At 33.4% G+C, this 12,843-nt stretch overlaps 1 protein-coding gene across 1 annotated transcript; it reads left to right on the top strand.

Annotated features, from left to right (window-relative positions):
• Positions 1-6,268: 6,268 nt before the first annotated feature.
• On the top strand, positions 6,269-10,529 carry LOC148601422 (uncharacterized). The gene is made up of 3 exons (XM_088555451.1): positions 6,269-6,486; positions 6,840-7,001; positions 9,706-10,529. Exons 1-3 carry the CDS (start codon positions 6,327-6,329, stop codon positions 9,885-9,887), a joined length of 504 nt encoding a protein of 167 aa, XP_088411577.1. The 5' UTR covers positions 6,269-6,326; the 3' UTR covers positions 9,888-10,529.
• The last annotated feature ends 2,314 nt before the right edge of the window (positions 10,530-12,843 follow it).

The raw sequence follows: 12,843 nt of genomic DNA, 5'->3' as shown, positions 1-12,843 counted from the left end.
AGGCTATTCTCCATATTCGAAACTTTTAAGAAATTGTGCATGCAGAAACCAGGCAGATTAGTTTATATGGATATCACAGGGTAAATTTTATCCAACCAATTTGTTTGTTCGATTATAACGTAAAAATCTTTATGCTATCCTGAAATAATACATTTTCCTGAGTCGAAAGAAGACTTAGACTATATGTTAAAAGTCGACTTACAAATCAACTAAACTCTGAACAGATAGAAAATATAAGTTTTTGATCTATAATGAATGGGCATTAATGGAAATTGTACCAGACACTAAGTGGATTTTCCATGTACCAGTTCACATAAAACTACGACGGTATCAATGGAAAGTGATTCATAGTGTATAAAAACCCACAAAAACAAACAGCGCATTTTCAGTCTACATATGCTTTATTTTTAAATAACAATATTCATTTCTGTATTCAGAAATGTATATGCGATGCAAATTTTTGCTCGTTCTCTCCACGGGACTCGAACTCGTACCGATGTGACATCTATGGCAACACCGCCTGCACTAAGTCTAGCGCCCTAGACCACTAGGCCAGCTAGGCTATATAAAAATATAGCTTTCGCCGGCCAGGTCATTCCTCCTCGTAGGATTAATCTAGGGCTCTAATTTAGTACACGATGTATGGTAGTGCGGAACATCTCGGTGTTGTTATATAGGATAGATCAAATTAATTATGCATGTCACAACAAATCAATATTGTACAAACGTCTCAGCACTTGAATTCCTATAAGAAATCATTTTCGTACGCTTTTGCAAAGCCGTTTGTCGTCATTTGAATTTCCGTGGGGACCAATTATGGACCCTTATTGCGGACCTCTTTCTGTACTGTTACGAATCAAAATTTATGGCTAGATAAATAAAGGCCCTCCCGAAAAACATTTGGTAAAAAAACATTTAGTAATACTTTTAAATATTTGGACGATATTTTGGCTCTAAGCAACGAATACTTCAATAATTATATATATAACGTCTCAGAATGTGACGACTCTATCCACTACACTGCTCCATCGGATCAAATTGATACAGGGAAGATAATGTAAACGTATAGAAAGGTTTGAAAAATTCCCAACGATGTGAGAACTGTCAAATTTGCGATGCAAACTGCTCGTTCCCTCTGTGGGACTCGAACTCGTACCGATGTGACATCTATGGCAATACCGCCTGCACCAAGTCCAGCGCCGTAGACCACTCGGCCAGCTAGGCTATATAAAAATATAGCTTTCGCTGGCTGGGTCAATTTGATCCGACGGAGCAGTGTAACGAATAGAGTCGTCACATTCTGAGACATATATATCATGAAAACACGCATTCTCACTTAAAAGACTTGTGCAGAAAATTCGATGAAGTCTGAGTTTTTATATCTTTCATTTTTTTATATCCATTATTTAGTTGAAAAAACGGAAAAGTGAGTATCCTCGCTGTCGTGGTAGTCATGACTTCTCATTAAAAGTGAAAGCATTTTGAATCGATGACAAGCAAGAACCTATCTGACGGCAGCAAAGCTTCATTGTGCTCGCTTTATAATCATACAGGGGCTAGATAATTTGTATGCCTCTACTAAATAAAGTAGTTTGTTACCTAGCACTTATTGGCTTGCGTAACAAATACATTTGTACATACATAATGTTTTGTCATTTCTGTTGTGATGATATCTATTTATTTTGTTGCATTTTTTCTTTTGGAAAAAGATAGCTTCCCAATTTTTCGGCTTTTGTAATTAAAGTGAGGGGTGTTTTAATCCGTAAACATATGTCTTTACTAACATCAGTACATTGATAAAATGAATAATACTTTTCTGTTGTCGTCAGTATTTTATGGGTCATGCCTTCTTACACCAAAAGTGAGTGTTGCTTCTATATTTTGTTTTTGTTTATTTTTTTTATTTTTGTTTTTGCCATCTTCCTATTTAAATTCTCCATATAAAAATTACATTTGACAAAAAAAAACCAGAAGAACTACTTATATTAAGAACAAAACATCTTGAAATTTCTCTATTCCGACCTCCATCACAAAAAAGGAAAATTGAAATTCTGGAAAAAAAGAAAGCCCAAGTGTAAAAATCATACCTTCTCTTCTTCTTTAACGTGTCGCTTTAATTCGCGAAAGTATTGCATTATTAAGCGTAAGTTGTTTAAGTCTACGAAAATGGACTCAATGGGCTTTTGTACAATATAAAACAATGGTGTTGTGAACTTGTAAGTCAATCTGCATTTATGAAAGCCTGTTGTATTTTTCATCGTACTCTCGTCAATTTGTTTTACATTATGCAACATATGTTTTGTAAACCCAATGCATTTACCCACATTTTTATCTTATTTGCAAAACCAGCGTCTATTAAAGTACGTTTGTAGAGTATTGCTTTGCTTCAGTCTGCTCTCTATCGTCGGAAGTACGCCTTCTTTCTCTTACCTTATACGGTAATTGATTTGTCTTGAAGAATGCCCATCTCACTGGAACATTTCCATTCAGATTTGTTATAGGATAAATTACTGGTGAGGCAAAAAAAAAAAACAACAAAAAAACATCAGAATCCGGCTTCTAATAACATTCAAAGTTTTATCTAATGTTTTATGTGGGCTATTATAATCTAACCACAATAAAAACTAATTACGATGTTTTCTAAGACTGCGATGAAGATTATCATCATTATTGGTATAGAGTTTAAAAAAATCTTCAAAAGGATGTTCCTATTTGCTCGCTTGACGATCGGTACGTCCTTAGAAAAAACTATTTCTATACATAGAGTACGAACATTTAACCAGTGACAGCTGACAAACAGATGCAATAACATTCGTAAAAAAAGTATATCCATAGAATTTTGTCGTCGATAAACCAAGCGATAATTACGAATGTTGATGGAATAAATATCATATCACTATAGTGTACAGCTAGAACGTTTAAAAGCAATGTTACTAAATTAAAATAAATGTATATAACTTTGCCTTTGTCATAGTAAATATCTCTAGATGTCTGAATGGGTACTTGCAATAAGCAAACTTTTCAATGGAAGCAAGCATAATGAACATACTTTTGATTGTATTTATTGTCAGAAACAAAAATGCAGCAGTCTTTGCAACTGTTCTATTCAACCATATATATTTCCCCTGCAGCAATGAAATGGTAGATGTAAACGAAAAGTCTAAAACTTTATCTGTAATCGTTATACAACTCATCACCAGATTAGAAGTCTTTTGTAATTGCTCCTCTTCGACAACCGATATGATAATCATGACACTAGTGCAGATCAGAAGTAAACAAATATAGATATAAAAGCGATATGTATACATTTTCCAGTTATATGTGTATCTATTTCTTCCAAAGGAAAATAGTTGATGTTCGAAACAAAGTAAAAGTTCATTTCCATATATAATGTAAATATATATCCAAGATTGAACTCTTAGCCTCTACTAAAATCTGGGGGAGATATATTGTGTAATTACTCGGGAAATTTGCTGATCCTTAGGTTGTATTCTATTGTAAAATTTTATGACAAGTAATAAATGAAAAGAAAAACAGTTCATGTCATTAGAATAAGGGAAATAACTTCCCTATACAAAAACAAAACAATACATTAAATTAATTCTAACCAATTCTGCCATAGCGTGATAACTTGATTGACATTGGATTAGCGGTAAGCAAGCAAACAATGATAAGACTCAAAAGATGCGAGTCCAAACAGATTTGTTAACAAAAATTGCCCTACATTCTCGAATGTACAACCTAATTAAGTAGAGTACAAATGATAAAACTGTGCATACATAGTAAAACATCTATACAATGTATTACATATATGACAAAGGATCAAGTGAGGTTCACAATGATATTTAAAAAAAATACAAATGAACGCATGATTCAATGTAGGCCATATATTTTAGAGAAAAAAAAGAAAGAAAAGGAAAGTTATTACAAAACGGTTATAGTTGATATCTGTTTATATATTGTATATATTTGGATTTTTTGTTTATTTGTTTCTTTTTGTTTCTTTTTCTTTGTATATTTTGCAATAGGAAAAATCAAATAAATGATAACAAATAAAAAATAAAATTGAAAAAATATGAAACGGACGTCATGAAAAATGTTCAATTTTAAAGTTATTTACACATAAGATTCTTAATCTTAACCTTGATTTAAAATTTTACTTTTTTCAATGTCGTTAAATAAGGTAAAAAAGTGGTTCTATCAAACTACCATATTACCATTCAACAATGACAGAGGAAAAAAAGTTGTACAATTTATGTTATCTTGAATTAAATATAAATATCACCTTGAGATATGAAGGGTGCTGCTGGCGTGGCTGGACATGCCTTCCCTTCTCAAGAACTTGATGTCTTTCTTGATTTTTGTGGGAGATCACATTGCAGCTGCTTTAGATTTTTGAGTATTTTCTTGTTTTCTTAACTCTTATACTGTTGCCTACATTGTGTATGAGGATCATCAGTATTTCCTGTAGTTGTATCTTTGGATTCTGACACCATTGAATTGCCTTCCCTTTGATGCAAGGTTATCTTTTTTGATAAGATTTTGAGAAACGAATTGGATATGATTGTCACAGTGCATCTTTGCAAATGTTCAATTTTAGAGCATAAATGTCGAAAGTGCATGTTCAACGATTTTTTTTATTTATTCTCCCTCTAATTTATTTTTCACAACATTTCTGGGGAAAATAAGGGGCTTTTTCACATATTCTAATGAAAATTTCGTATATTTAAAATTTTTTTAAATTGGCCTACTTGTGATAAGAATCCTAGGGGAAATGGCTGATGTCCTTCACTAAAGATAACAAATTGAAACAGCTGAAACCTTCGATATTTTTGCAAATAATATAAAAAAAAACATGAAATATGCTAACTTTGATATGAACGTCAGAGAAGCTCTATTTACGTAGAAATTCTGGAAAATGTGAATGGCTAAAATCATTCGGTCGGAAGTGACGCATGCACTGTATAGTCAAAGTGTACAACCATATTAACGATGTACATTGCAACTCATCACGTCAAAAAACAAAGCTAATATGAAAACGATTCTACTAATTAATGTATCGGAAGCCAGAGTTGACCCCGAAGGTTTTTCCTTTCTAGGCAGGTATACTGACATTCGAATTTCTAAATTTGAATTTTCAATTAAACTTTTATCATTAACATAATCTTTATTAAGTAAGTGAGTGATATCCTGTTTCTCCCAGTTTTAACTTCTAGACTATATAAACAATTATATCTGTTTCCGAAAATACCGATCATATATATTGCAAATTTCGGTATGCTGTTCACGTGTTTCTAAGAGTAACCTTTCATCAGCAGCATTAGAATAAAATATATTGGAAGATCTATAAATAAAAAAAATAATTGTATACAAGAAGTATTCAAAACCAAAACTATCGTAATAGATAGTCAAATCAATCACATTTTAAGTGGTTCTGCATTACAAGGAATGAAGCCTCAGTGTTTTAGGTATTTTGAAATTTTGAAACTTCTGTGTAATCGGTTGGTGAATACCCCCGGGGACCTTTTGTCCACCAGCAGTGGCATAAGCCCAATGTTTTTAAATACAAAAAATGCTAATCATGTATATTGCATATATTGCAAAGTTCTAACTACAGGGATGTCTTAATGTCACAAAATGATATTGAGTTCGTGCCTATATATGCATCCAATAAATGCAGTGTGGGAAATAATTCGTATGGGGATATGATACTGTATACTAATTGATTGCTTTATCAATGCATAGATTCGATCCGTTGTGGTGAAATAAAGCTTAGATTTAAATACATAGTTTTTCGAGTTTCCCTACATGTATTGAACATTTTGAGATTGTACAAGTGCAATACAAGCTATGAAACCTCAGTGTTTTAGGTATTTTGAAATTTGTAATTCTGTAAATTAAGATAAATATGATAAACAAAATCTGAAACAATTCGGGGTAAGACGAGACTGACTACTGGGTTGGTGAATACCCTCCTCAGAGACCTTTGGTGCAACCGCAGTTGTATCAACCCTAGTGTTTATTTAATATATAAAAAATTATTAACCAATGGGTCCAAACATATGGATGCACGAATCACTTGATTAGGTCACAGGGTCGTCACAATGCAGTCAACAAGGAAACAGTTGTACTTAAGATGCTTACTGGGACAAATCAATAGTACCGGTGGGTACTTCCCGACTTCAAGTGAAAACAAAAACAAATGAATAACATTTATTTCCTGAGAGGAAATGATAAGAAAATTGAACAATTTTGATAACAGTTTTGATTTCAAGCATTTGTTTTATAGTTTCTTGTATCTCTCCTATTTTTCAACCAAATGCAAAATGTTAGGCCAAGCTGGGGAAGACGGGCCAGCGGTGACGACATTTATACTGTGCCGAGGAATAACCAGTCTTATTTTAACATGTTTAATTTTCATTGCGATGCTGACTGCTATTATTGATATTAGTGTTCAGTATGGGAATCTTCTGACAAATGATGCAGGTAAGAGATAAACTAAACTACATGTATGAAATACTAAATTTTAATTCGAGTACCAGCCTCCGTTAGAAACGGGCATACGAGGAAAATTGTCACAAAAAAATCAATACTATCAACTTTAACTATATATATTGGACCAATTAAACTCAATTTTATTCATGAGAGGTTAGAGAAAAAGGTAAAATTGAATATAAAAATAATATAGCTACATTGTTGATAGAACTTTGAAAATTTTGGCTTTAAAAAAACGTCACCCACATCGCGGGATCTGTGTTTAAAAAGCATATCACAATTGTATGTTTCAACAAAGCATATTAGCCATGGGTATAATGCCTTTCCTTATTATACTATTATAGCATGTTCTCTAAAAGCTGCTTATGGATTATTCGTGGTAGCCACTAGCATAGCCCTGTTCTTAATGATATGGGAATGTGTAAACCTCTGTATGATGTACTATACCGAGGGATGCTGTCATTGTGAATGCTATCACATGAACATGATATTGCAGTTTACCGCATGTAAGTGGATCCTAATTTTTATTTTTATATTTTCATAATTCAATTTCAGAAGTAACACGGTTTCTGATTGGATCGAAAATTTCGTCTATCATCTCATAGACCAAATTTTGTAACGACTGTGACGTCAATCAAACTTTTAAGATTTAACTTCAATGATTTACTCATTGAAATTTGGTTCTAAAATTAAATTATAAGGAATGACTATTATATTTTATGACGGTGTAATAACCTCAAACCTTTGAAATAACCTAAACGCCCGTGTTGCACACTTTCAAATAACCTGCAGGATATTTAGTGTACACTGCGTGTGTGTGTGTGTGCTCCAATCCAGACTATCCACTAAAACTTTTTCACAAACTAATCAAAACTTTCAAACAAAAGAGGGTTTTGCAACCCTGCAAACGCTCATTTTATGTTCGTTTCTGAACGGTGTACTGTAAAGTGTAGCTTTTTTAACGTTACAAAGTTTAATTGTTGTTCCGCGGAAATGTAAGTGGATGGAGGGTTACGCTGTCATACGAATATACTGAATGGCTCTGAATAATACTTTCTAGGGGATATTTTACACATTGGACGTTATGCTATGGAATTTGTTTTTGGTCAAAACATTAGATTTTTTAGTACATTTTTGGAAAATCATGAAAATTATAAAAACTACATTTATTTATATATTCAGAACTATAAAAAGTAATAAAATGAGGATCGATATGTTCCAATGTCAAGATTTAAAAAGCAGTCAACATACTTAGAAACTTATACATGTCTGTTCTAGCAGCGAACTTGTATCCAAGGGCAGTAATGTACGTTGCTATAGTTGTATTCACAGACTGAAAATTTCTGAATATCTCAATACTGTAAGCGGTCTTTTACGATTCTTTTCGTGTTTGTATTCCTGGTTATCTAAAGACCTGATTTTGATGTACGTAGATGCCTGTATTTGCTTCAACGCGTCAACAAACATAAAAATCTTCGTTTTTTACCTTTGTTGCAGATATTTCACACACTGCATGCATTCTTTAATTTATCTATTTGTCTATATACATATCCATCAACAATTATCGCCATTTTTTCTTGATCGGTTTGTACTATTACCATGTTTTGCAAGTCTACAGTTTTACAGTGAGTATTTTGATCAAAACTCACATGTAAGTCACCTGATATTCATAAGATTATTTACATGTTCATTACCTGAACAAATACAATCTCGGATATGAAATATACCTTTATCTCGGAAATGAAGATTTCAAAATTAAAAAATTCTCGGAAATGAATGTCTCCCGTTTACCAAATAGCAATTATTGCAAAGTATGGAAAAATTCAATTAAAATGTATCAATACTGTCAATAAAAATATGTCAAGTAAAATTTATTTATTTAAAATTACTCCAAAACCCTAACTGTTACTACATTTTGGTAGTATTGGAAAGCTGAGATATTTGACTGCCTTAAAGATACATAAACATGCCAATTTGTTTCGTTTTGTAGAAAAAAAGAAGTTAGAAGTATAATAAAATTTTTTTGCGGCAAAGTGATTCATAAATGGGAGGTATAAGGGTATCTGAAAATCATACTTTGGTTGATTGATGGGCGAGGTGAGGTTATCTCATCCAACGTTCGAATTCTAATCCAAAGAGTAATCAAGGGAACTAAGGTTATAGCGGTACTCAAAGGTATGTAAACCAGGGATAAAGACCCGACATGGAAAACAGACAACAAAGAACACAAAGTAACTAAAATCATACATACAAAGTAACAAAAGCAAATGACCAATTCGGACTCCACTAAAAACTGGGAGCATGGACCAGGTGCACCGGTAGGGTAAGCGTCCTCTGCTTTTCTAGAAACACCCGCCGAGTTGCTCATAAAAAGTCAAGTCCTGGGTAGACAAACGAGGAAAGGAAAACTATGATCCGTTGAATAAATCAGTTTTCATGGTGCAGATGGATACACCATAACGATCCACGAGTTCATGATGACGACCATAAAACTTCTGTAGTGATGACTTCAATCTTGTAGCAACATAACCCTGTTCCAGAAGCCTATTTGTTAGAGTTCCAGTGTAAGAAATCATGGATTGATTAAACGTAAACAACTTTTTACACTCTAATTTATGCATCTTAAAATTTGAATCGTTGTTACCAACACATTTGAAATAAATTTATTATTTACTAATTTCATGAAAAAAAAACACAAGATATATCCTTTAAATAATAGCTATTTTTTACCTCAAAAAGAGATTTTATGATATTAAAAATGTATTTTATACTTTTGGCATAAAAACCAAATTGAGACTACGAAATCCTCGATTTATGACTTAAAGGTACCAAATACAAAAGAGTAATCAAGGGAACCAAGATAAGCGGATATCAAAAGAATTAAATCCAGGGACAGACTACACATGGAAAACAGACACACACAACAAAGAACATAAAATAACCAAAGTGGTACGTACAAAGCAATAAAAAAGACATATTTTAGTAACTAAAAATCACATTCACACAATTGCGCAAGTGTTTCTCTATGTGACCCGTGGACTACAGTGTTACATCTGAGAGCTAACACATTTATATGACTCGTGTGTCATTCGATCAATCAATCAATCAAAAGTACTTTATACCATAGGAAAAAGGCTGTGTCATATTTCCTTTTACTTTTCACCATATTTAAGACATGTATTTATTTATTTATTTATTTATTTATTTCAGCTGGCATGATCATGATGGGAACCATCATTTATGGGTCAAAAGACCCAGAAAAGATCGGAGTAGGATTTTGGTTTTCTATTTCCGCAGCGATTCTGTGTCTTATAAGTGCTATAATGTGGCTTATTACACAGCGCCTGAAGAGACTGTCCAGTGGTATGATGGCGGGGGATTGGACACATTAAAGGGTGGGTTAGGGTTAGGAGGGATGTTATAATCATAATTATGAGCAACTACTTGACTATTTGATATTTGACTACGGGGGTGCAGGTCGGAACCAGGATTTCAGGTTAGGAGAAGTTAATAGAATTAAAGGTGGAGTCAGGCGAGGTTAAAGAAGTTTTTGTTGTAATATTTGTGAAATAATAAAACGCAAAATGTTTTCTACCAATTTTAAGGGCGGGACGTACACCAAGTCTGTGTTCTTTATCGGTTTCACTATACATGTACATTGAAACATGAACTTCGAAGATCTAATTATGTAGGATATAATGATAGTTAATCAATCAGTCAAATTAAAAAAAGTTTTCAGAACTTGAAATTTTGTTAAACGTCGGAATATTCATGGAAGTTTGAGCAGTTATGCAAAAGTAACGGAACTTTATACAAGATATCAAGTTTGGACTTGCATTGCCTGGGGGGAGTAACGATGCAGATTGGTGTTGGTTCCGCGAGGAGAGGCTAGTTTCGATGCAGATTAGTATGATCAAAAGAGTAAATTTGGCAACAGATTCGTTTGTTGTGAATGTGTTTGCATTGGCTAGAAAGAAATATAGTGTGATATTTAACAGTAAATAAATACAAAACTACCAATCAATCAATTATTGCAAATTTCGATATTCTGATTTTCATCAGCAGCATTAAAATCGAAATAATTGATTTTTTTATTCCATATGTTGAGGGCATTATCATGATAAAGTGACTGCTTTCGGGCGTAATGTGACAGTGAAATTGCCTGAAACGTTGATATACATCGAGCTACGGACGAGGGCTTTATTAATGTAAAGGCAATATCACTCCCCCTGGTCAGTCAATTTATCAATGATTTCCTCTACATTAGAAACTTCTGTGTTCATTTCATTGAAGAGTATTAAGGGGGCATCACTCAGACCTCTTGACGTTTTAACATACATTAGTAAATAACACATCACTATGATTTAAACAATAAGCCTGGCTCATTCTTCTTGTATATGAAATAATCTTGTATATCGTCAGAATTCAACAAATGCATTTGGGAGTCCTTACGTGCATTGAAAGGGGTGTATTTCGGAAGACATCAGGGGACATATATGATATACTGTCCTAAAATTGTATGAGAAAATCTGCTGTTTTCATTGAATGGATACGGTGTATTCTGGCCAAAACCGTAAGGTAAATGGGTCATAGGACCCCTCTCCTCAAGCCTTATATAACTACGTTGCCACTTTAGTTCCTCTATTTCTGTCTGTCATTGTTAAGTTTTTTAGCCCCCCTCCTCTGCCAGTTGTTGTTCTTCATATCAGCGCAGTGTGATTTCATATAATTTTGGGTTTTCCTTATCGACGTTCCCTCAGGTGTTCAAAATAGTGCTATTTAAGTCATGTTGTTCTGACTTCTACAGAGGTCATGACCTTTCCATCTCCATCTTCTTCTCGGAATGGTTGTTGGTATATCTTCCATACTGCATCTCAAGAAAAGTTGCTTGTGATTATATTTGGCCAGAAAATTTTTCAGATCCGTCTCAGACAGTTTGTGTGGGAAGTTGAGAGCTTTAGTTATGTTGGTCAAGGTAAGATATACGCCATCGTTCTGAGTAGCGTCGGAATGACACAGCTGTTGTAAACTTTAGGATTTGTTCTTAATGTATACTTACCAGATTTCCGGACTGAGCTCATGTTATAGACAGTACTAGCTTTGGCCAATCTTTGACGAATGTCTGTTTCAGCTCCTCCATTTGTTTTGACAGTGCTTCCCAAGTATGTAAATTTATCTGACTTCTTGATATTATCTCCATTTAATGGTACAGGATTAATTGGGATTTATGTTGTTAAGAACGATAATTTATTTCTTTGTTATATTTATTTTTAATCCTATTTGTTGAGAATATTGTCGTAGTCTGTTTGATTTTCCTGGATATGTTGGTGTGTAAGTGAAAGTAAAGCAAAATTGTCAGCAAAGTCTAGATCTTCCAAACATGTGATGGTTGAAATTAATATCTGATACCTTGTGGAATGCTTGTTGTCTGGTGTATAACTCAATATATCGAAATTATAAAAATTGACATGACAGAACCTTGTCTGACACCTGTTTTCACTGGGCTGTATAGATCTCCATTCCCAACTGTGCACTCAAAGTGATAATAAAATGCTCTTATTAGCTGAAAAGATGGTTTGAAATGACAAAGGGTTGTAATATATTCCATGAGCTAATTCTATGCAGAATGTCAAAAGCTTTCTTGTGATCTACAAAGCTGATAAAGAGTCGATGATGACATTAATTATATTGTTCTATTATGTTTCTTAGTACGGAAATCTGGTAAATATACCCTTTTCCTGTGGAATCATGCCTGCTATTTCCTCAGCATTTCGTCAATTGAATATGAAATTCTTTTGATGACCAGTTTTGCTAGGATTCTTCTTAGTAATGAGATGAGTGTGATGCCTCTCCAGTTGTTGCAATTACCTATGTATCGCTTTTTAGTATTCTGATTTTTTTTTATTACATTCTATGAGTGTTTTGAGTTTTTGCCATATATCTTTAAAGATGTGTTGGCAGAAATTTTATGATATTTGAGGGTTTACTTGAAATATCTCTACATTTAAATTTGTCAACCTCAGGGGCTTTGCATTTTGGCTTTAGATCTTTTATTTCAGAAATAATTTCATCAATATCAGGATATACTAATGACTAATTCAGTTTTTAGTTCTTGTAAAACCGGTAACTTTACTGGAGGAGGTCGATTCAAATGTTCTATCCATCTTTATTCCTTCTCTTTTTCCGATGTTTTTTCCCCTGTATCCTTGACTGGTATGTAAATTCAGTGAAGGTTTTAGTTTTCTACATTTTGACTGTGCGATTTTACGCTCCTTGCTGTTTTTAAGCCTGCTGCAATTTCTGCATAATCAGTCGGTAATTTTGTTATCACCCTTTACTATCTCCAAG

The sequence above is a fragment of the Perna viridis genome, chromosome 12 (assembly GCF_037379345.1).
Source record: "Perna viridis isolate PV_CMFRI_1.1 ecotype Kerala chromosome 12, ASM3737934v1, whole genome shotgun sequence".
NCBI lineage: Eukaryota > Metazoa > Mollusca > Bivalvia > Mytilida > Mytilidae > Perna > Perna viridis.
This window is presented reverse-complemented; position numbering and strand designations above follow the sequence as displayed.